We start from the raw sequence: 26575 nt of genomic DNA on the forward strand, positions 1-26575 counted from the left end.
AGTAGCTTTATGATGTGAATCTCTTCCATCTGCTGATTAGAAAGATGGTTTGTTTAACTCTCCCTACTCGAGCATCAGCCGATGCCCGTCCAATAGTTTGTTAAAAAAAAAATTTAATTAAATTCTTTAAATTGGGGGGCACATCCCTAATAATTATATAACAATTTTAAATCAAAACCATAAGCAGTAGCGACTTGTCACACCAAACAGAGACTTGTTTAGTTTATTACTGTTTGCTACTGTTTAGCAGTGTACAGTATAAGGTTAGGGTTAGAGAAGTGGATGCAAATGCAGGTCAGTGTAATCGGAACAGAACAAACTTACAATCCATACAAATGGCAGTAAGAACATGCGCAGGTCGTTCTGTCAGAAAACCACACAAGGTTACGTCTGTAACTCGGTTCCCTGAGTAGGAAACGAGACGCTGTGGCGTTCCTGACACTCTGGTAACAATTTCATAGCGTCAGCCAGGACGTACCTTGTCTTAAAGCAGCTTTACGAGTAAACAAACAGAAAAATCAAATACTATATAATTATTAGAGACGAGTACGAGTATTATACGAGTAATACGAGTCAATATCTGTGCTCGGATTGAATGAAAATCATCATTGGGTAGCTGATTGTGTCAGCGTTCTGTGATAGGCTAGTCACAGCGCCCCTCCCCTACACACATACAGATGTATTGTGTTGCTGTGTCTCGCTCTGCTCACTCACAGTCACACACAGAACAGCTCTCTGTCTCTCCCTCAGTCACTCGGGTTCGCGGGTTTTTTCCGTTAACGTTTAGGGTTTCTTCAGCTTTTTACTTCGGGTTGTAACGTTAATAATACGTACTTACTAACCAGTAGAGTTCTGGTAAACGTGGGTTCGTTCAGACGTGGTGCTTGCTTGGTAGAATGCGTCTCGCATTGCGTCTCTGCCTGTCGGAGATTTTTTTTCTTTTTTAAACCTTCAGCTGTCTCTAACCAGTAACCAGACACGTTTTTGCTGTATTTCATAAAAACATAAAGGTAGTAAGCTAGTGTTATAAATATTAAAAATTAATTATTACCGGTTAAATCCCCGCCCATTTCAAGACAAGTCCCGCCTACTTCCGGGTTAGGCCCCACCCACTCCGAGTACGGATACAGATACAGATAATTCATATGGTTAACAGATACGGATACAGATACAGATAATGCTGTACTCGCTCATCCCTAATAATTATATAACAATTTTCAATGTTAAAAATACCGCTACATTACTTTTTGCCTCCGTGGTTGACATTCTCCATGGGCATCTATTCTTCTCTTTGCTTCAAATAGACCTAACTGTGTATGAAAATCTAATTAAACAGAAGCTGAATTTTGTTTCAATGAGTCGCAATAAACTCTACGTCAGACATCCAAACTGCTGTTTTAAGCTGTAAATGTTGAGGTAAAGGTTTTACAGAGAAGGATTTACAGACTAATGACGCATTCAGAAGTTTCTCGACCTCCAAGGGGAAAAAAATCCATCTGAATAGCTCTCCAAACTGTAATTACCACTCAGGAAGCTGAGATTCTCAAGTGCTGCTCAGTTAGCACATCTTATCGTTGCCTGTCTCCTGCACCAATTTGTGTGTTTTAGTTTATAAGTGTGTTAATTATTAAAGTGAAAGATTTGACTGTATTTGTTGCTGATAAACATTCAGGCAGCACTGAAAAAAAAGTGACTAACAAATGGCCTTTTATGCTAATGAAAAAATGATATTTGGTCAAACTGCATAATGTTCTATAGTCTAGAAAATATGCTACATTTAAATAAAAGCCTGCATTAAGAGGAGGTTTAAAGGACGACTTTTCCCTCTAAGTGTATGTAGTCGGAGCAGATTAGCACATTAATGGGCTGCTACCAGAGTTTCAGTATACTAGCTTTTTTCTTAATAGGTATGAGACCCAAGGCTGCAGTTTGGCCTGATAGTATTTCAGTATGCTAACAGCTAGAAAAATGTATGTGGAGGTCCATCCTGAAGTCAAAATGCCTACTTAGTGAATTTTAAACAGTGAAAGCTCATAGCAGTGCTCATACCATTTGTCGTGTGATTCTGAACTGAAGTGTTGAATAACGGTTACTTTAATGACATTTCTAAACAGTCGTTACTGAACAGAGCGTGTGATGGACTCTGCACCCATGCACTCATTGAGGATTTATTACTCTGTATGTGAAAATGGTGGTTAAATCGAGACTTTGAGTTTGGATCCTAGGACAGGTTCAAGTGTAAGTTCTCTTCACAATGTCATGTCACTCAAATGATATATTTAATACATTAACAACATCATATAAGAAGGGTAAAATATGCTCGAATTCTACAGTCTCCTCTTCAAATGGTGGCGGAAAATAGCAAAATCAAAATATAACGAGTTACTAAGTTAAAATAATGAGATAATATCTTGAAATAATGAGTAACTTAGTCGAAATGATGTGATAATATCTTGAAATAATGAATAACAGTCAAAATAATGTGATAATATCTTGTAATAATAAGTAACAGTCAAAATAATGAGATAATATCTTGAAATAACGAACAGTCGAAATAATGAGATAATATCTTGAAATAATGAATAACAGTCAAAATAATGAGATAATATCTTGTAATAATAAGTAACAGTCAAAATAATGAGATAATATCTTGAAATAATGAACAGTCGAAATAATGAGATAATATCTTGAAATAATGAATAACAGTCAAAATAATGAGATTATATCTTGAAATAATGAATAACAGTCGAAAAAATAAGATAATATCATGAAATAATGAGTAACTTAGGTAAAAAAGAGATATCTTGAAATAATGAGTAACTTAGTCAAAATAATGAGATAATATCTTGTATTAACAACTTAGTTCATCAAAATAATATGCTGTGAAAATTATGAAATAATATAATGTATAACGAGTTACTTAGTCAAAATACCAATATCATTTGAAATAAAAAAAGTTTCCAAGTCAAATGAATGTGATAATATCTTAAAGCAATTACTAATTCTTTAGTAATGAAATAATTTCTGTAATACCTAAAAACATTTCCTGTTTTTTTTTTTGTTTGTTTGTTGTTTTTTTTTTAGATTTTTGAGATTTGTGGTCAGGGCCTGAACCGTATTCATTTTAAAGCTGTAACCTCAAATTTTGAATTGTATGTTTTTAAACTAATAATAGACAAACATAAGCAAAAGTCTAAATTAATTAGAATTGTATTTTTATTATTTACTTAGTGTATGTAATGTGTAAGGGACACGGTGGCTTAGTGGTTAGCACGTTCGCCTCACACCTCCAGGGTTGGGGTTCGATTCCCACCTCCGCCTTGTGTGTGTGGAGTTTGCATGTTCTCCCCGTGTCTCGGGGGTTTCCTCCGGATACTCCGGTTTCCTCCCCCGGTCCAAAGACATGCATGGTAGGTTGATTGGCATCTCTGGAAAATTGTCCCTAGTGTGTGATTGTGTGAGTGAATGAGAGAGTGTGTCCAGGGTGTATCCTGCCTTGATGCCCAGTGACGCCTGAGATAGGCACAGGCTCCCCGTGACCCGAGAATAGTTCGGATAAGCGGTAGAAAATGAATGAATCAATGAATGAATGTAATGTGTATACAGTTCAAATATGCAATTTATGCTCTGTTAAATAAATCCAATGGAAATTTTGAACTTGCCCCTTTAAGTGTAGATAGTTAATGGATAGTTTAGTATTGGACAAACGGACACCAGATCGTTCACACAGTCAGAGTTAATGCACTTCCTAATTCTTCATCCCATTACATCGCTCTTGTCTATCTGGAGCCATCGCACATGTGGATTAGCCATTTGTGCTGAAGTATCGGGCTCCTGTGTTTACCGAGCAAACAAGCCTCTGGACAGTGCTCAGGCTCACCTGTCCAGCTCATCTGGTGCATGAAGCTGTCTGGTGTGTGGATAGAGAAATAGACGTGTTTAACTGCGATACGCTGAGGGGAAATGGGAGTAGGGGATGATAGGAATACTGTACATGACATATTTGGACATTTGGCTGCACTACAAGAGAAAAGAGGAGCAGAGCTGACAGTTTCTGCTTGAGTACTCTAATGACTTGTACAATAAACCTCACAGGATGAGACAGATGTGAGACACAGTGACTCTAATACTGTTATTTTTTGCAGCTTCATTCAACACTTTCCAAAAGAATGCAAAGAAACGTTCTGCTTTCCTCTCAGGTTCTGTGGTGAAGGATTTTTAGATTTACAAAAACTTTTAAGTGTCAAATTGACCACAAAATATTTCTTTTAAAAAAAATCAATGATAAAATGCTTTATACTCCGCTTATAATCAGCATGTCCAGAAATGGTTTATTTCCCTCCTCCTATGGCAATTATAATTATTTATTATTATTTTTTTATTATTTATTAAAAAATCCTATGTCTTTTATTTTGTAAACCATTTATAGTTACATTTAATTATTATAATATGTTTAATTAGCACGTCATTTTTCTTTCTCTACTGACATACAGACACAGGAGACTCCTTCCAATAATTAAACGTCTTACAGAAAACACATATCATTAGAAAAATAAATTATTCCTTATATAACGACGCTTTTTAAAATATCCGTTCAATATTAGCAGTACTATGTATTGTTAGCCAGTCATACATTGTTACCATAGAAACAGGAGCATTTTAGACCGAATGCATTAATATAAACCTCGCAGCTGGTGCTGTTGACAGAGCCGCACCTTCTAAGCAATTAGATTTGACAATCCACCGTCGCTGTGGAATAATTGTACATTACAACCCAGTATTTCTTAAGGACAGGGTAAGATGTGGGCATAGCGTTATTTAGCTGTTAGAAAAATGTAAAAAAAAAAAAAGTCTATCTTTTATTAGAATGTGGTGGAAAGAGTAGAGGAGTGGGGTTAAGAAGGTCCTTATCAACATCCAATTTGACTGGAATAATGAAAGCAGAACTTTGTTTTTAATTAAACTGAGACCTTTGGGTATGATTACGGCTGTAGCGATTAATCACTGCTCTGGTCCACTACAGGGGCAGAGCAGCTTTGGCCTGTGTGTATCACAGATGAGGCAGTGAAGCATGAGCAGGTGTGTGTGTGTGTGTGTGTGTGTGTGTGTGTGTGCGTGTGATGAGGTTCTGGACTTCACTTAGACTTGTCCTGCTGTTTGAACTAATATGTGACTGTTTCTATTTCATTTTTTTCCCCCTTTGTTGAACAGTTAAGGGAAATGAAAATGTCAGCAGTGTAGGGGTGCAGAGCTGTTTGTCTGATGTAGAGAGTCACGCACAAGGCAGCACACAAGGCCATCTAAGCTATTTGGAGAGTGGGGGAGTTTTCTTGATGAATGCAGGTCAAAAACCTAACCGCCGCTTCCTCCTGCACTGATCAGAAGTGACTGTAGAGAGGTAGCCTTTGGCTAAAATGCACAATGAGAAAGAAATTCACATGTTTTCTCAGACACCATTAATGTCTGAGTTTAACCTAGTGATATAACAAAATGAATATAGCTGACCAGACCGGATCTGAAGTGGATTAATGTCTGCGTGGACTTTTGTACATTTTTCTTATATCCATATAGGTTTTCTTTGGACTTTCTGGTTTCCTCCCACCTTCCTGCCCTAATAAACGATGATGACTGATAGGACGATGCACATGGCACTTATAGACTATTTAAAACACAGAAAATGACATTGCACAACTTTTTTTTTTTTTTTAATAAAATTACACAACCAGTGTGAAAGACTTGGCCGTTTCTAAAGATTTTGCCCACTTTTATTACCTCTTGGTCTTTTTCATCGTCCCGCTGCCTTGCTTGCTATTTTCTCTATTGTTACAGTAAATGTGACAGTTAGTCAAGTGACCATTTGAGACTGGTGTACAAGACAATTCCGGGAGATCTGCAGCTTCTGAAATACTCAAATCAAACCAGCCCATCTGGCACCGACAATCATGCCACATTCAACGCCAATGACATCTCAGTTTTTACTGTTCCGATGCTGGATTTAATTAGGAACTGACGAGTAACCTGTATAGATGGATCTCATGATGTCATGTCCTTGAAATGGCTTTGGTTCTAGGGGACAGAAAGGAAAAAGAGAGCTGCTGCCATACAGCATTTTTCTTTCTCCTTTTATTTCCTTCTCCCCCCATCAGTCTTTGCTCTCTCTTTCCTTCCAGCTCTCTCCCTTCATCTTCATCTCTCTCTCTCTTGTCCCCATAGATCTACAGCAGTGAAAAACAGACACATGCTCATTTACCATAATCTGATTTTGAACTTCCATTTTTTTTTTTCTTCTGAAGTATGCAGCTGCTTCCCTCTGTTGGCAAGATCTTATCACGATTGTGAATATCACAAAGGCGCAATCCATTTGCCTCTCCACAGGCATCCACCTGACGTATGCGATTTGTTTTTTGAAGACGCCGTGGGTGCTCGATTGCAGTGTAATCCGCCTCATTTACAAACTGAACATGGCTAACGATTTTACACCTAATCCCCCTCTATATTTACCTATCTGGAGGCAGCTTGTAAAACCTGCGGCTCGGCTTGTTACGGTGCTCGCATCCGTCTGCATGTTTAATGCATAGTAAATAAAGTGTGCACGCTTTCTGATCTGCGAGCTTTTCTGACGGGTTGCCTGTCATCAGTTTGGGCGAGAGGGTTGCTGCCAAGGTCAGCGTTCTATTCGACAATTTCTCATAAGCTGTGACTCACTCCTGTCCTTGGAAAACATCATGTGGGTGTTTGTGTATGCGTGTGTAGGTGTAGGTGAGCATATGTTTGGTGGCCTTTAAGGCTGTATTTGCTTTCATGATGACATTATGGCCCCTTGGTGTACGGTGAAGCTGCTTAGTGGCCGTTAATCAATAAGGCTAAAAACAAAGCTCTCATGAGACCAAAGGTCACCTAAGCTGCTTGCTGACAGTCAATTTCAAATCTGCAAGGAGCTCATTTACAGAACTGCTTGTCCTTGTCATCTACTGTGTTCCTCTTTATTACTGCTGCCCTGGAAGCCTTGGTTTTTATCATAGAATGCATTGAATGCTACTGAGTACGAATACATATTTCTTTGTACTTCAGGGTTTCCCGCAGAAAATTTGTTTGTTAAGGCGGTAGGGTTGGGGAGGGGGATGGCCCGGGGGCGGGGCTTCTTTGTGAGATAGACCACAGACTCTGTACTACATTTAATAATTATTAAAAACAGGCACGTGCAACCTAGCTAGCAGGTGAAGAACTCAAACAACAAAATCACCAGCTAACTTACTTTAAATTTGCAAGAACTATAGACTAATACAATAACAGGCTTAAATAAACCCAACATAAGTCCACTTACAGTTCTCACGGACACGTGTTTTATCAACTGGCTAGTTATCCTCCAGACAATGACGGACCACGTCTTTCTCTCATTTCATACGTGCCCGCTCGCGGTGTGAAGCACGTCCGCGCTATTCTCCGAGATGCACTTGACGGCCTTTTGTGCAGCGGAATTTTTTTTTTTTGTACAACCTAGTTAAGGTGGTAAGTTAATGCACTCATTAATGCCAGTAGAAGAAATGAGTAATTACTCAATAGTGGTGGCTCAAGCGGTTAAGGCTCTGGATGGTTGTTCGGAGGATCGAGGTTCAAGATCCAGCACTGCCCAGCTGCTACTGCTGGGCCCTTGAGCAAGGCCCTTAACCCTCTCTGCTACAGGGGCACTGTATCCAGGCTGACACTGCACACTGACCCCCAACCTCCAAACCTGGGATATACAAAGAAAAGAATTTTGCTGTGCTGTAATGTATATGTGACTAAATAAAGGCTTCCTAAATTAATAAGCAGTCATTACAAGAGTCGCTCAATGATTAGTGAGGAAGGTGTGGATCCAGTCTAAACATTTAAAAACTTTTAAAAGAAACTTTTTTTTTTCTCAGTGCTCTGTGCTCGCACAACCGAACCGCTCACACAAGCAGCAGTTTCTCTGTACTCTATAGTTTCACTGCTCCTTACTTCCGAATATATTCATGTGCACAGTTCATGGCACCTAACGCTTATTTTCAACGCCCTCGATCGCTGCATACAGCTTTACGTGCTCAGATCTGTCTGAACTGGCATCCCATTCAGTGGATTTTCCCAACTCATGCCCAGTGTCCCTATCATAATCTCCACATTCATCAGGATAAAGCACTAACTGCAGAGGAAGAGAGAACGGAAGGAAACGAAATTCGACTCAAGAATGTGAGATCGAAACGTTTTATTTTTCCAAGTAGCTTGCAGTTTGTTTGTTTTTTTTTTACGACCTGTGTAAGTAAAAAGCATCAGACAGAAGTTTTTGATTATTGTCTGTTATTTATTCCAATTGACAAATAACAGGGATTCTGCACTGAGCAGTTAGAAACCACTCAACAGCAGAGCACACTCATGTTCGTTGTGTTGGACTATAAGTCCATTTATAAGTCCGCCTGACGCTCTTCATCCGAGGCCGACTAGATTGATTCGCGGTATTCTTTCCTCACAGCAGCATTAAAAAAAAAAATTAATTCATCACCATTAAGATTCTTCCTTCTTGATCCGTACAATTTACTCATCAAAATTTGGAGCATGAAATCCTCACCACTGAGGCTCGTCTTGCTTGTCTCGTCTTGTTTTGAGCTCAGAGGCATCAGCTAGCTTCTCTTGCTCCTCTGTCTCTCTAATCAGTCACACACATTTGCACACACATCCACACCGGCTTGTTCTGCGTGGTGGAGGTTACTCTTGGAGCTCTAATGACGTGAAGAGAATGTGCCATTTCTCCAGGCTAGAATCTCCCTGTTTCATCTCTCTGCTGCATCACCACGGAGCAGTGGCCTTCACACCCCAGGTTGCTGTATGAGCTTCAGCGCAGCTTCTTTCATGCGAGACTGATATCTCCTCCAGCGCCGCTCATGACACTTGTTCATTGTTTGCTGTCACCTTATCAGCTTATCTATGAGACTAGCCGGCATATGCACAATAATGAGGCCGCTGGCACTTCTGCTTTGGCATTATTTCTCCAGCTGTGTCTATGAAACCCCACATCTAGAGTCACTGGAGTCAGGGGTTGGTATAGAGCATTCTTTTATGTAGAGACCCATCCAGATGAAGGAGGATTGATCTGATGCCGCTGCATGGAGCTTCACATAACTATTACTTAGCCTTCACATGGCTTTTTTATGCTCTTTTAACCTTCTTATTACTTTCTAAAATATAAATGATTAGATTTTATTCCTATTATATTCTAGTATTTACCATAAGCACGTCCAACAACTTGATCAAAGTGTGATAAATGCTGCTTTTCTAAAAAGGTTTTAGACCCTGAGACAAAATGACAGACTATTTCTACCACCCTGTCTGTCAAACCGGCTCCTTTCTAGTACGATCATCTCAGATAGGCAGGTAACAGACAAAGTGAATAAAAATGACATTTTAATGGAAAATATTCACCGTTTCTTAAAGTTGAAGCGTTACTGTACAGTATGCTGCAGGGAGAAAAACCTAATGCTGCTAAATTTCTGTCTCTAATGGCTGTTTGTAAGATTTCAGCCACGGGATGGTCTGATGGTTTGTTTAGGACAATCGTGTAAATATCAGAGGCTCCCGACTCCTGGGCAGTGTGTAGTTTCTGGACCCAGGTCGCAGCGATGTGACAGTAAATTGGGTGTCAGTGGTTGGTTATTGGGGCTCTTGGGTGTGGGGATACGTGTGCTTACTGAACATAAGGACAAATCGAATACATTAGGCTTTCAGTTGGCAAAGGAATCAGCAAGGTAACAGTGAGCTTTTTAGACAATCAACACACACACACACACACACACACACACTCTGTGTACGATCCCTATTATTCCAGTTGAAATGCTGAGCTGAATACACAGTTTAAGATTTCTAAAAGCAGAGAGCATGAGAATTACCTTTTTTTTTTTGTCTAGTCTCTATGCATCATGGGTAGACTTTTTTGAGCTAGAACGAGGACTTGGACACATTTTCCCACACTGAGACGAGATATGAAACCTGTTTACTTCAAGCTCACTCGTCATAGAAGTCTTTTTTTTTTTGCAAGCAAATTAATGCAAATCCTGTAAATAATTTGAAATCTAAACATAAATGAATTTATAGCTCAGTTTTCCTCATGGGGACATTTCTCTCATTTGAAATACTCATGCTTTTTTATCCAGCTTTTTAAATTCCATTTGGAGAAAAACTGCCAAATCCTCGTTATTCAGATGTATATAAGCTCCATTGTACTGTGCAGCACTTTGTCCGGATTGGTAATGTTGTTAAATGTGCTTTATAAATATACAGTATGTGGCTTTAGCTTTAGTGGCACTGGTGACTCAGTGGTTAAGGCTCTGGGTTACTAAGCAGAAGATTGAGGGCTCAAGCTGCTACTTGTTGGGCCCTTGAGCAAGTCCCTTAACCCTCTGTGCTCCAGGGGAAGTGTATCATGACTGACCTTATGCTCTGAAACTAGCTTCAAGATTTTTAATGCCTGGAAATGGCAGATTTAAGGCAGGTCATGATGATAAAGATTTTCATTTGTGCATGTGTTGTTGCAGGAACAGCAGTAAAGCTGTAGAGGTCCAGTGTCTGCAATAGTTTAGGACTGAAGCCCAGAATATGTTGGCATGGAGACGCAGCCTGTAGCCTTCATGGCTAAGGGTTTGATCCTGAGTGGGATTTAATTTCTTCATTCATTCTTCAGTTACCTCTTCATCCTGGTCAGGAAGTGATCCAGATATTCAGCTTGGATAGGATACCAGTCTACCACCAGGCCATCAGGCTCACACCGTGACACTTAGAGGCAGTTTAGCATATCCATCATGAGAGTGATAGGAAATCGGAGAACCTGGAAGGAAACCCACACGAACACCAGGAGAACATGAGAAACTCGACACAAACAGTAACCCGAGATGAGGATTGAACCCGCAGCTGTGAGGCAGCAGTGCTACCCACTGTGCCTCTATTCCTTCTGAGTGGGATTCCTTGCTAATCAAAATTGTCACCCTTCATTGAACACTTGGAATGGTTTAGCTCTTTTACGGAGAAATGATTTCCAAGTCCAGCATGTTCCAGCTGGAGCTATCCAGGGCATCTGGAATTTTACAGAAATTTATCAAAAATTTTTTTACTAACAAAACAAAAACAACAACAAAAACTTTCCCTCAGCTACATGAGATTCCATCACTGTGTGTTCTTTTCCCATGCAGAACTGATGCACCGAGCGCAATGACAAGAATCGTGCCCCATCTCCCATCACGCTGAGAAAACCGATGCTCTCCGAGCGTTCTCTGATTTCATATTTAAGAGTCATTAGATGTTTCAGCCTCACGCTGACACAATCATTATTTTTGCCATTCCTTAAAGAGCTGCATATGATTTTCGGCACTGGAGCAGCGTTTAGAGGAGTGATGGAAATTGTAATATGTTTAAAGTCAGGGAGCTGTCAGGGAATTTAAAGGCATTTGAGAGAAGGAACCCTGTCACATTTTAGCTCTGTGATGGAAAACGACTCCGTTGTTAGAAAAGACATTTTTCCAGCAGCTCCTTCTCCGCCTCCGGACTGCCATCATGAAGATCCATTAAGGCACCGTAGATGTTCAGAACCCTGGTGTGTGCCTGAATGCCAATGTCATTTGTGTTGCACTTCTGGGTAAAAAAACAACAACAACAAAAAACAACAACAGAAAAACATGTTACCCGGTGCTGACAGCAAGAGACGGCAGTGCCAGAGTGACCGTTCTCTGTCACCACACACACACACACACACACACACACACACACACAGTGGGTGTTGGGGTTTGAATGTACTTGTGCCAGATCTTCTATGTATCATTGCTTTTCTATGTTTATTTCCTTTATTAATAGCAGTGGGTAGCTTCATATTTACCCAGAATTCCACAGCTGTTTAATGATTGCATTAATTGCTTTCTTTCTTTCTTTCTTTCTTTCTTTCTTTCTTTCTTTCTTTCTTTCTTTCTTTCTTTCTTTCTTTCTTTTTAAATGAATACATGCAATTGGAAAGCTGACACTTCTATTTGAGCCCCCCACGCTTCACGGCATTGAGCGTTTAAAAAAACCCCAAAAAACTCATCTCTAAATGTCAAAACATTTGCAAGTTCTTTCCTGAGACGTTGCCGTCTCTAAGGGATTCGAGAGAAAAATGCTACTGCATTTGTTTGCATTCTCTGTTTGATGAGTCACGAAACAGAAAGAAAGAAAGAAAAAAAGAAAGAAAGAAAGACGTGTGTAGCTCAGCACCACTATTAGATTCATTACTGTTTTTTGGAGCGTATTGTTTTTCCTGGTTTTCTCAGACAGTGACTGACATCTGTTTACATCATCTGACATCCAGCACTCTCTCCGAATATAAATATCTGCATGCTTTCATTTGGAGCGCTTTGCTCCAGATAATGATCTTCTCTTGGGACTACATGCGTAAGACAGACTTTTCGTTTTTTTTTCGTTGTTGTTTTGGTTTTTTTCCTAATGCCCTGAAATATAGCTCCAGTTACAGTAATAGTAACATGTTTGTGATTGATGTAGTGCTGTAGTGAGATAGATAGCTGAACGAAATGTGAGAAACACCCCAGTCATGCTGGCTTTTGTCCTACGAGTCAAGACGGAGATTACAAACACACTAGCGTTTCATGTTGTTTTATAATAAGCCAGTGTCAGTACTAAACCTTGTTTTTTTAACTTCATTAACTTTTATTTATGTGAGGACAGTGACCTGTGTCAGATATTACAGTATCTTCTGCCTGACCATCTCTGGTGCAGGGATGTCTGCACTCCTCGGCTCCATGTGAATAGCTTAGAAGACTATTATTACAGTAAGATTATAATATAATAAAATATTATATAATTATAAGACTAATATTACAGTAATGCTAATTACAGTAATATATATATATATATATATATATATATATATATATATATATATATATATATATATATATATATATAAAATTTTGGGGGGGATTTATTTGCATTTATTTCATCCTTAAATTTTAAATCTTAAGTTTTGTAGTCTATTAAATTCAAATGTAAATTTTCTGAAACTGTTATTGTCAGGAAAGAGGGATGTCTTCGTGGATAAAAAGAGCCAAATGCAGGATAGTTAAATATAAACAGATTTAATAAACATAACAAACAAAACACAAACCGAAACTCAAAAACCAAGACCGAGCCACACGAAGACCAAACAAAAACAAAGACAAGGATTCCACGCAACGCAACACGGCTAAATAATGAAGACATTAAACACAAAACGTAAGCAAAAAAACTCGTCAAAGTCTGGGCTAGATCCTGACAGTTAGATTATAACACAGTATAAGTGAATTTAGAATAAATAATAATAATAATAAGATAATTATTATTTTTTTAATAAAAAAGATTGCAATAATACTACTACTACTACTACTAATAATAATAATAATAATAATAATAATAATCTTTTAGTTTGTTATTTACAGTAGCTACCTGTTGATGTGCTAAAAAAAAAAAAAAAACAACAATACTGACAATAATGACATGAAACTGTTACCCAGTAACATAATTCCTTCATTATCTGTGTATAAGTGTATATTTAGTGAGGAATAAAACCTGACGTGCAGTGCCGTTACAGGAAAATAAGCAATAATGCATTGGTGGAATGTGTCCCAACACAAAGCTGCGTTACTATGACAACCTAAACCTTGATTACTTTTCTTTCACCACATTTGTTTGTCATCGCTGAACATTTCTCTCCGATTTAAACAGCGCATTAATTTAATGTCATTTACACGTCTCTTTCTGGTTCGATTTGAGAAGGTGGAACATAAATGAAACAAGTTCCTGTTATTGCGCACACAAACAGCTACAGACACTTATTTTCTACCCCCTTTTTTTATGACTAAAAAAAAATATCAGCTTGTCCTGGTTACCAGGAATAATTTCCTGTGCTAGAAAACATCAAGTTGCAGGACACTTCATAAAATGCTAAATAAACATCTTCTTACTGCAGTTTTTATGTTATACACCTTCATCCTATTTACATTTACTGGATTTACATGAAGCGAGCTGCTGTTACAAAATAAATCATCAGCACTATTTGATCGAACAGATTCGACAACACAACAGTGGTGTAATATATTAATAATAAAGCAGATAAAGTGCGATTTCTGAGTTTGATTCTAAACATAGACTTATAGACTTATCACACACGTCTCTACAGATTCTTTAGTGAAAGTGAAAAGTGACGTGACATACGGCTAAGTACGGTGACCCGTACTCAGAATTCGTTCTCTGAATTTAACCCATCCAAAGTGCACACACAGCAGTGAACACACACACACCGTGAACACACACCCAGAGCAGTGGGCAGCCATTTATGCTGCGGTGCCCTGGGAGCAGTTGGGGGGGTTTCGGTGCCTTGCTCAAGGGCACCTCAGTCGTGGTATTGCCGGCCCGAGACTCGAACCCACAACCTTAGGGTTAGGAGTCAAACTCTCTAACCATTAGGCCACGACTTCCCGTAATTGCAGAATTAGGTATTAACATTGAGTATAATATTTACACAGATTTAAATAGGAAGACACTAAATATATTAAATAAACTTTGTAGATAAACTGGATGTGTAGATAATCTGTAAACTAAAATGGCAAAAACTTTCAGTCTAACTGTGTAACACCGAAGGAAGGATATCATTAGGCTACTCTTTTATTTGCATCGAATAACATTATTAACTAGTTTGCTAACTCTTGATTTTAATTTAATGCCATATGTAATTAAATAATTGACTTATGTCATTTAGCACCCTGTTAGCTTGTCAGGTACTAGATACTGCTAGAAAGCTAACACGATCCCTTACAGTATATTAACTGGCTTAGGTGGCGGGCTTTAGTTCAGCGCTCTGTATAGTTTAGCGATCGAGTCTAAATTCAGATCTGTTAACATTCAAAACTAAATAAACAACCCAATGCTTCCAGCTCTGTGGCATGGAATAAGAACATCTGGGTGATGGTCGGGTGTCCACACACTTTTGGCATTGTATTGTATCTTACAATAGAAATGGTTCTGTCCATTGGTACTGTCACGCATACGGTTTGCCCCAGCAGTTTATTTTTGTGTGTGGAAAGTGATTAGATTTAATTCCGACTATATGCTGTAAAACAACATCTTGGCACCACTGAGTATTTTTTTAAACTAGTCCAATTTGGCGTAAAAGATGTGACCCTGGCATCCCCGTTATTAACTGTCCTCTCCACTGATCCGTCTTCCCCATGGACAAACCACCACCGCTGCCTAGACTCAGTATTTATGTCCCAGCAACACAACAGATGTTCTACAGACATAAAACTGGATTCTATTCTTCTGCTCTGTATAGCAGCCCTGTATGCCATTTGAACTTGCAGATGTTCTAGACATCTGTGACCTTTAAAGCTCCACAATAGATACAGTGCATACAGAGAATACTCAGCCTGTAGCCACCGAGCCGCTTTTTGAATTGATTACACAATTAGCCTTGTCCCTTGATTATGATGAGCTTACTTCTTTCCCATCGTCGTCTGCGTTCCGCCCACTACCGATGACATCATCGGCGGTGCGCTTATCGTGGGCAAGGTCGTCGTTCAGCCGTTCGGTAATAACCATGGAGACGGAGCGCTAGGCCATATGGCTGCTGTCTTCTTCCTCAGGGAAGCCACTTCCTTCTGCATCATTTCCTTCCTAATGTAATTAAGACTATATGCATTTCATTTGGAACTAGTGTTTATGCTGTTCTTCATATCAGAGCAAATTACAGACAAGATGAACTATATATATACTGTATATATGTGTGTGTGTGTGTGTGTGTGTGTGTGTGTGTGTTCTGGACTCATTAGTACTGCAGTATGAAACCCTATTCTCATACACCTGACTAAACCCTGATTTCCTGTGTGCTGCAGTTTCAGTGTTCATGTACGATTATTACTTGTCAGACTGTATGAGATGATGCCAATGAAATCTTGGCTGAATTCTAATACAGACCGTGTAACAATACAGTGTGTCTCTATGTCAGATCATACCTTGAAGATCCTCTAACAATAGACCTGCGATTACAGAAATTGAAGGAAAATGTTACGAGTACGTCACTCAGCATGATCCAGACTCGGGGCATTAAATCGCACCAAATACACAGAACGAAGCCTTTTGTGTTATAGCAGCAAAGCCGTGTGTTCAAATGTGTAGAAGAGCGTTTTTAGAGCTGGGTTAAAGAGGATGACATGGAACGCCGGGTCGTTGAAGTGAAGATGAGGTAACGGGGATGTTTTTTTTCTGTCATGGAAGCGCAGTGGGGTGTATACAGGTGTGAGAGGTCAGGTGTGTAGGATGAGAAGGTTATATTAGTTAACATGAGCGAGTCAGTATTTAAGCTTTTCTTTCACACTTGACACTAGTAATGCTGAAGCTGTCTTCCAGCTGTTAGTCTCGATCTCTCAAAGTCTTTTGGGTCACACTGACATTGTGTGTAGAGATCAATTTGAGGCTACATTGGGCACTAAAACTGGGGAAGACTGAAAAAATTATATATATATATATATATATATATATATATATATATATATATAATGGCACTGATTTCCCCTGTTGTGGATGAGAGCTACACTCTTCACATTACACATTAATGATAGATGAAGATTATTTCCATATCTGCAACTCTGAAAATAGCTCCTATAAAACATACACAGTTTCTCTGTTTGCATCTTTGTTAAATTCTGTGTGTGTGGGTGTGTGGGTGGGTGTGTGTGGCAAAGTGTTTAATCTGCAAAGCAAATGGCTTCAGCAGCTGCAGGGCCTGGACTTAATCAGCTGTTGAAATTTCTTTCTGAGAGGAGCCTCGATTCCACTGCACTAAAGAGCAAGCAGAGTGAAAGACATGCCAACCACCTGTCATACACACACACACACACACACACACATGCTCACACACACTCACTCACACACACACACACACACACACACACACACACACACACACACACACGCATGCTCACACACACTCACTCACACACACACACACACACACACACGCATGCTCACACACACTCACTCACACACACACACACACACACACACGCATGCTCACACACACTCACTCACACACACACACACACACACACACACACACACACACACACACACGCATGCTCACACTCACTCACACACACACACACACACACACACGCATGCTCAAACACACACACACCACACATGCACACTCACACACACACACACACCACACATGCACACAACACACATACTCACACAAACACTCACACGCACAGACACACACACACGTCTTTCACACACACATACACACAAAGGCACAGACACACAAAGGCATGCACACAAACACAGACATACACACGCGCACACACAGATGAATCAGAGATGAATTCCACTCCATGCACACACAAACAAACACACACACAGGCACAGACACACACACAGATGAATCAGAGATGAATTCCACTCCACGCACACACAAACAAACACACAGACACACACAGATGATTCAGAGATGAATTCCACTCCACGCACACACAAACAAACACACACACAGGCACAGACACACACACACAGATGAATTCCACTCCACGAACACACAAACAAACACACATACAGGCACAGACACACACACACAGATGAATCAGAGATGAATTCCACTCCACGCACACCCAAACAAACACACAGACACACACAGATGATTCAGAGATGAATTCCACTCCACGCACACACAAACAAACACACACACAGGCACAGACACACACACACAGATGAATTCCACTCCACGAACACACAAACAAACACACACACAGGCACAGACACACACACACAGATGAATCAGAGATGAATTCCACTCCACGCACACCCAAACAAACACACAGACACACACAGATGATTCAGAGATGAATTCCACTCCACGCACACAAACACACATACACACACACAGATGTGTGGAGATGGAGGTGAAACAGAGATGAACTCCAGTCCATCCACCCTCAGTGATTTGGCTGGAGTGTTGTGGGAGGTAGAGGAAGTGCAGCTCTAATTGGACATGTCTGTCTCAGTCTGTGCTCTGGACTCAGCTGGCTGGAGCATGATGAGAGCTAGGAGAGGGCACAGCATTATTTTTAAGACAGAAAACCATTGAAAGGGAGTAATAACACTCGTAAGATTACACCTGGCTTGGCTTTGCGCTCACTCCAGACATTGATGACACACTGCAGTACTGTGCTGGATTTCTCTTATCAGAAATCTGCTGGCTTTAGAAAGAAAGAGACCTGAACTAATGATATACTGTATGTGTGGTGGTCTGGGAAAAACCCAGTGCGTGTCACTGTGGCTGGTTTCTGGCAAACAGGCCAAAAAGATTTTCACCAAAACAATATGAGAATGTTTGTATATAATTTTAGCCATTTTCTGTGATCCTTCTGCAAATATTACGTGGACTAGGAGTCTGTTTATCTCACGTAACAATAAAAACATTAAGTCTGAATAAAGAGATCTAAAAGCTTGCTAGCGTATGATTTCATCTTATAGTGAAAATCAACGGGGGCACGGTGGCTTAGTGGTTAGCACGTTCGCCTCACACCTCCAGGGTTGGGGGTTCGATTCCCACCTCCGCCTTGTGTGTGTGGAGTTTGCATGTTCTCCCCGTGCCTCGGGGGTTTCCTCCGGGTACTCCGGTTTCCTCCCCCGGTCCAAAGACATGCATGGTAGGTTGATTGGCATCTCTGGAAAATTGTCTGTAGTGCGTGAGTGAATGAGAGTGTGTGTGCCCTGCGATGGGTTGGCACTCCGTCCAGGGTGTATCCTGCCTTGATGCCCGATGACGCCTGAGACAGGCACAGGCTCCCCGTGACCCGAGGTAGTTCGGATAAGCGGTAGAAAATGAGTGAGAGTGAGTGTATCTATCCAGCCCAAAAAAAACCCCGAAAAAAAACTTTCCTTAGTTCCTGAACCTCAGCTACAGTACATGACTCACACATACTGTATGAATTTAGTTCAAAACAGACTAGTAGCCTAAATGAAAAAATCGTGACCCTGAGCTAATACCTATTATACAGTAAGTTCCCTGTGCAGCGTCACATTTTCATGCTAAATCAGGCAGTCTTTCTTTGTGTCACAATCTGAACACTCATGAATATGAAAGTTATAAATCTTTCACTAGTGTAACTTGCACCCTTGGGATCCAGAAGTCCCAACGCACACGTCTAGTCAAGCAAATGTCAAAAAGTTTATGGTTTGCTTTAAGAAAAAAGAAAAGAAAAGAAAAGGAAAGGAAAGAAAAGAAGAGAAAAGAAAAGAAAATTTCACCTTCAAGTTATAGTGGAATACATTACCTGACAGGTTTGAATAATATATTAGTAATATGTCAAATTTTTACCTTACTAGCTTTTCTTAGGCTGCCTCACTGATGTGAAAGGTTATGAAAAGTCTACACACCCCTGTTAATTTTGTCATTGGAAAAACTACAACATTCTAAACAACCAGAAATGTTTTAGGGGAAAAAAAGACAAAGGAGAATCTCCCATCTCAGATAGTTATGCAGACGCTTTTATAACATAATACATGTAATATAACCACAGTCAGTACTAATTAGTGTAGTGTACAGTAACATCAGTACGATTAACCACAGATAAACTAGAGCTGTCAGTTTTATCTCTTCGGTAACCTTAAACTGAAAAGGCCAAAGAGTTTACAAAGGAGATTCAAACACTGTGAACACAATCATCAAGTAGAGGCACAACAATGATGTTATTAAAAAACAGGACATCCTACTAAAACCGATCAGAAGACCAGAAGAAAACTGGTCTTGGACTTTACCCTAAAATGCAACATTAAAAGAATTGCAGCAATTTCTGGCAAGTACTTATTTCTCCCCACATGTTACAACCATTTTCTGAATTCTTCGTACCTCTGAGCTACTGGATAGACTGGCAAGACAAAATAACCCAGCAAAAAACCCTCTTAGACCAGCTAAAGATTGCAAAAAGTACATTCAATCTAGGTGGAATCATGTGTTATGGTCTGTTGAAACCATAGTAGAACTATTTGGCCATAATACCAAAAGATATGTTTGGTGTAAATATGTGTAAAAGTTAATTGTAAAAAAAAAACTAACATTATCCAAATGGTGACGCATGAAGCATGGTGTTGGCAGCATCGTGCTTTTCATTAGCTGGAAGCTTGGCTTTGGGACTCAGTTAGAGCGCCAAATACCAGTCGATTTGGGGGTAAAACCTTAAGGCTTCTGCTGAATCTCTTAAGATGAAAAGGAATTTCACCTTTCGGCATGACGACAACCCGAAGCACACCTCCAAATGGCTTGACCAAAAGCAGATCAAGGAAACGCCTCAGCCAGAGGCCGGATCTAAATCCCGTGACGTGACCTGGAGAGGTTTTTGCGCAGGAGAAGCTCAAGCAACCTGAGTTAGAATGGTAAAATTTCAGAAGTCAAGACCATTAGCTTAAGTGTGCGCACACTCACGCAAGCAGCTTATTATATATTTTCTGTTCATCTTTTCCCTCAAATGATTCTTATTTCACATTAATTTCTATGTTTCACCAAAAATAACATGATTTATCCTTCTTTCACAGAAACCTGCCCTTTTAACGGACATTTTAGATCCAAAGCATGATACACTGTTCATTGGATATTACTGCTGTTGGGAAGAATGATATAATAGTATCATCATATATACTGTAGAGTTTTGGTCCGGTTTTTTATCCCACACTACTATTATCCTACATACGACGCCTATATAAACAAAGCTCTTGGGTTCTGAAATTAGCATCTATATTGCATATCCCAGCTCTTTGCTGATGTTGTTTCAGGAGTGTGAACATTACTAAGTGCGTTTCTGTTTGGGATCTTATCTTAAACACACACTACAACTATTTAAGCAATTATTTCTTTTTCTTTTTCATATAAGGAACCTGCTTGCACATTTCAATTAGCCTTTGCTTCAGTAATATGTTTGTTTTTCTCCAGAGATTTCACAATCGTTGTTGTTGTTGTTGTTTTTATTTTTTGTTGTTGTTTCAAAAATCCGGTTTAGTACAATGATACCGTTTACTTCTATTTTGGTGTCCAAAAGAAGCAAGTGCTCCAGTTGTCAAACCCAAGAGACGTCGCGGTGTTAAAGTAAACGCACCTTTTCGGACCAGACGCATCTTGTCAAAGTTTGGATCGTATCTGTCTGGTTATTTTGTCCAAATTGGGGACTCTTCTGTCTTATTCTTGTGCACATTCGCCAGGCGAAGCAGTGAGTAGGAGTTAGTCTTACAGCTCTTTACACCTCTGTGCCAAATTACAGCAGAACCCCTTTTATTTGGCCCATTTTCAAGCTAAACTTAACCAGAGTTGGCTCTCTGTCAAGGCTTAAAAGCAGGCAAGATGTACTTTCCCTGCACTCTTTCGCTTTACGCAACTTTGCGGATAAGATAAAAATGACTGGGGACTTTTTTTTTTCTCTACACGACTTCTCAATTCCGACATAAACCGGCATAAAACACGGAAGGGACGTACGTCTGTCATTTATTGAAGTTTTGTGCTCAGTGATGCTTTGATAAGTCATTACACATCTGGAATTTTACATGGTCACATCTCTGTGATGATGTTTGGTTGTTTGATTTATTTCTTTGGTTTGGAGTTTTCTAATTAACCTCATGCTCAACTAGATTAATGTGACAGATTTTAGTCCAAGATAACACCAGCTTGTACATTTTTTTCTTCTGAGTTAAACTAGAAGCTCATGTCGGTGTGAGATGATGCTGTAATTCCTCTATATACTGTTACCATGTACAGCTCAGATCAGGAAGAGTGTTCTGACATTAGACGAGTTCAGCTCCAGATTCAGCTCTCGGTGAACGTTTGCTCTCGCCGTTGTTATCGGAGAGTTTGACAAATAGCTTTTTCAGACCCACCCTTCATGCATTTATCTCATGCTTTAGAGTCCCAGACACATAATCTTAGGCTGAGAGCTTAAAAATCACTGCCTCGAGTTTAAAAACAACAAAAAACCGCTTAAACGACTAACTAAAAGGTGCTTGTTTAATACACTGTTGTTAGCAAGTGTTCAATCTGTCTAACCATTTATTTTACTTCTTTCTAGAGTCTATCTATCTATCCAAGGGCGTAAATTTGGGAAGGGACGGTAGGGACATGTCCCTACCAATATCCAGGGAACACTCAATTGTCCCTAGCAATAATTCGACCAAGCCTATATATATATATACACATAACCACTGATGTCTGCCTGTGTCTTGTGTTTTTTTTACTTATTTCATTTAACATTTATCCAGGAATCATTAAATAAGATGAAGAATATTTTACAAATATTTTTCTGTAAAAAATAGCGCAACTTGTTGAACACAAACGGTTAACAGATTTACCCCCTGCAATGAATCCCACCTCTGTAACTCACCTCTCTAAAAGGATTGGCCTTTGCCTTTTTTGAGTCCCGCCTCTCTAACCCACGTGGCTGTTTGATTGGCTTTGTCTTTCTCGCTAATGTGTTGAGGTCGGAGGCTGCAGCTAGATTCCGTTGTATGAAGCAATATGCAACGTGATTATTCAGGCTACCGGTATGTGAGTAACAAAGTATTCTTATAACAACAGTTTTATGCACAAAATACGGGGAATGTTGTCCCCACCAATGTCAAATAAATGATGTCCCCACCAATGTCAAAATCAATTCAAATCGCCCTTGTATCTATCTATCTATCTATCTATCTATCTATCTATCTATCTATCTATCTATCTATCTATCTATCTATCTATCTATCTATCTGTCTATCTGTCTGTCTGGCTGTCTGTCTGGCTGGCTGGCTGGCTGGTTGGCTGGCTGCCAGTATGTCTGTTGGTGTTTCTGTTTCTCAGTCTATCTAATGGTGTATCCATCCGTCTGTCTGTTTGTCTGTCTGTCTGTGTCTCCTATCTATCTATCTATCTATCTATCTATCTATCTATCTATCTATCTATCTATCTGTCTGTCTGTCTGTCTGTCTGTCTGTCTGTCTGTGTCTGTCTATCTATCTCTCTGTCTGTCTGTCTGTCTGTCTGTCTGTATGTCTGTATGTATGTATGTATGTCTGTTGGTGTGTCTGTTTCTCAGTCTATCTAATAGTGTATCCATCTGTCTGTCTGTCTGTCTGTCTGTAAGTATGCACATGTCTATATCTGGTTATAGAGATCAGTCACAGTGTAGTTGTGTTGTATATATTATGTATATTAGTTCTTCTCAGAACTAAAACAACTCACATGGTGTGTCACTGCCCATGAATCAGGGATACAGTCCTCACATTCATTCATTCATTCATTCAGTCATTCATTCATTCATTCATTCATCCATTCATCCATTCAGTCTTTCAGAATCAGTCAGTAGTTACAGATGTAATGACTCTTGAGTTAGACTCTAGAGTCATTACATCTGTAACTACTGACTGATTCAGTCATTCATTCATTCATTCATTCATTCATTCAACCATTCATCCATTCAGTCTTTCAGAATCAGTCAGTAGTTACAGATGTAATGACTCTAGAGTCTAACTCAAGAACACTGGGCACAAATCAGGAAAACATCCTGTCTGAGACATCAATCCATCACAGGACACACAGGACACAAGCCCACAGTCTTTCAGGCTTTTTACGACGTGTTCACCGTCGTCACTTGAGCTTAATAGCATGTATTATTTACATCGAATATCACTGCTATATTTAGGTCAAGCATCAATGCATATTTGTATGGCATCTACATGACAATGAACTCTATATACTGTAATTCTAAAGACGTATGTTTTTTAGCTCGTTATATTTGATATAAAGTGAGTTATGTAACGCTTAAATCCATCATCGATACTGCTGTTAAAAAGGAGCTAGTGACTCTTATGAACAATGAAATGCAACTCACATAACAGGTTATTATGATGAGATGTATGCAGAGAATCTTTGAAGATGTGTTATGTGAGGGATCAGAGGCAAATCCCTCCATATATTTTAGCTGCAGCTGTGATCTGAGCATGTCGTTTACCCTGAACCTCATCACTGTTTCCATCTCTCTGTCTCTGTCTGTCTCTCTCTCGGTGAAGGACGAGCCGAGTCGGTGGCTACGTTCAAGGGCAGCGAGTTCTTCAGCTACAACCTGTCACAGACGCCCATCCAGAGCAGCTCTGACGATATCACGCTAGCGTTCCGTACGGTCCAGCGCAACGGCCTGCTGCTACACACAGGAAAGGGGGCTGATTATGTCAACCTGTCGCTGAAGAACGGCGCCGTATGCCTCGTCATCAATTTGGGCTCGGGTGCCTTCGAAGCGCTGGTGGAGCCATCAGATGGCAAGTTTAATGACAACGTGTGGCACGCCGTGCGCATCGCCCGCAACCTGCGCCAGGTAGAACGAAGCTGGGGAACTCTGCAGCATCTCAGATGCTATATACCCCGCCAACTCCCCAAACACCCACACACACACACACACACACACAACACACACTATATATATATATATATATATATAGTCTATTTCCATAAGAAGAAGCCTTTTGTCCTGCTCACCTACAACCTGTGTTACTGCGTTATTCCAAAATGAATATATAGCCTGAAAGTGAACATATAAGGAAGTGCGGAAATCCTGACGCTTGTGTACATGAAGTATACTGTGCGGTGAGCATCTGAAGCCATCTCAGCTAAATAGTAGCATATCAATACATACAACACACACATACACACAAACACATATACACATACATACACATACATACACATACACACACATATTGAATCTAATCTAAAAAATCTTAGCCATGGCACACAGCTTGAATTCTTGAACTTCTGTATCTAGATATTCACTTTTGTAATCATGACTGAAATCATATAAAATGTAAGATTATTCATTATTAGTGAAATTAATCAATGCCAGATAAATATTAGGATCTCAAAATGGCATAAAGTAAATACACCAAATATATTAGTCTTCTGCATTTCTTCTCCAAGCCCCGACTCACCGCAGGTCATTCCTGTTTCAAATGGAGACGCAAAGTGCAAACTACTACAACGACAGCAGCTTGAATCAGAATAGAAGCAGAATTCAGAGCCGCGTGGAGTGTACGAGCGTAGCTGCACACACAGTCGTTTCTGACATTCATCACCATCCATGTTTAAACTTCCAGTGCAGTGCAGCTGTTGTCCACAGTAGGTTGCCTTTTGCACAGACAGTGCAAGTAAGCGTGTGTGTGTGTGTGGGTGTGTATGTGTGTGTTGATCACGTGACTCCGTCACCAGCCGGATGCTCATGGATAGAGCTGTGTGCGATAGAGACGGACTGCGTGAGGTCTTGGTTTTAATTGGGATCAGATGGCCTCGCAGGCTGTTTTGGATAACATCCACCTAACAGCACGAGCCCACCGAGGTTCAGGGGTAAAGGAGGTAATAGCTAGCTCTGCTCTGAGAAGCTGCCTTCGTTTATAGACCAACATGAGAAGCATATGTTCAGCTAGTGGAAATGTTTGTGCTGTCTAAGCTCTGAAGGATTCCTTCCCTCCATCTATGTTTGAGTAGCGATGGCAAAGAGCCATCAGTCACATTAAAGGTGCAAAATAATAAAAACTTGCCCCATTGTGACCCAATAAAGTGGTAGACAAGCTATGACTTTTGAAACCCTGCCTTTTTTTAAACTCTGTCCATCTCTGAGGCAAGAAACTCAAACACACACAAACAAGGGATTTATTAGTACCACCATGTACAGTAATAATGTATCAGAGCCAGTACATGATATGGCAGTTCTTGATAGCCAGGAGATCCCAAAACGAGGAACATAGTTAGTATTAAAACAATCACTTCCTTTGTTTTATCTCAGCATATAAGCAGTGACCAAGAAAAGTATTTACGTGCTGTTAGGCTAACAGACTTGTTCTTAATAGCGCTGACTAGCTGGTTAAAATAAAGTGTATTAGCTAGCAGCATTACATCGAGTAGAGCTGACTTGATAGTAATGATGGTCATGATCAACACCCTGAATAACCTCCTGTTACAGACACTCTCATGGTGCTGTATGTAGATGTTTCCTCGTCTAGTTATCTTTCTATTGTTACATGCTATCAAATGTTGTATGAGACGTTTCAAGGATAAGCAAGGTATTTACAGTATCAGTATAGAATAGGTATGTGTGTGTTTGAATGTGTGTGTGTTTGTACATAAGTGAGGGTGTATATGTGTGTTTGTGTGTATGTATGTGTGTGTTTGTGTTTATTTGTGTGTATACTGTATATATATGTGTGTGTGTGTATGTGTGTGTGTGTGTATACGTGTGTGTGTATACGTGTATGTTTATGCATGTATGTGTGTATGTGTGAGTGTTTGTGTGTGTGTATACATGTATGTTTATGCGTGTGTGAGTGTGTGCGTGTGTGTATGTGTGAGTGTATACGTGTGTGTTTGTGTGTGTGTGTGTGTGTGTGTGTATATATACATATATATGTGTGTGTGTATACGTGTGTGTTTATGTATGTGTGTGTGTGTGTTTATGTGCGTGTGTGTATATACACGTGTGTTTATGTGTGTGTG

General features: G+C 39.9%; 1 protein-coding gene across 2 annotated transcripts in view; it reads left to right on the forward strand.

Moving 5' to 3' along the window:
• nrxn2a (neurexin 2a) overlaps nt 1-26575 on the forward strand; it is a 364908-nt gene that overhangs the window by 119515 nt on the left and 218818 nt on the right. For both annotated transcript variants that reach the window (XM_060890359.1, XM_060890360.1), the window contains exon 7: nt 24106-24407. In XM_060890359.1, the coding sequence (XP_060746342.1) occupies nt 24106-24407 (302 nt within the window). The remainder of the gene's footprint in view (nt 1-24105; nt 24408-26575) is intronic.

The sequence above is a fragment of the Tachysurus vachellii genome, chromosome 17 (genome assembly GCF_030014155.1).
Source record: "Tachysurus vachellii isolate PV-2020 chromosome 17, HZAU_Pvac_v1, whole genome shotgun sequence".
In the NCBI taxonomy this organism is placed as follows: Eukaryota; Metazoa; Chordata; class Actinopteri; order Siluriformes; family Bagridae; genus Tachysurus; species Tachysurus vachellii.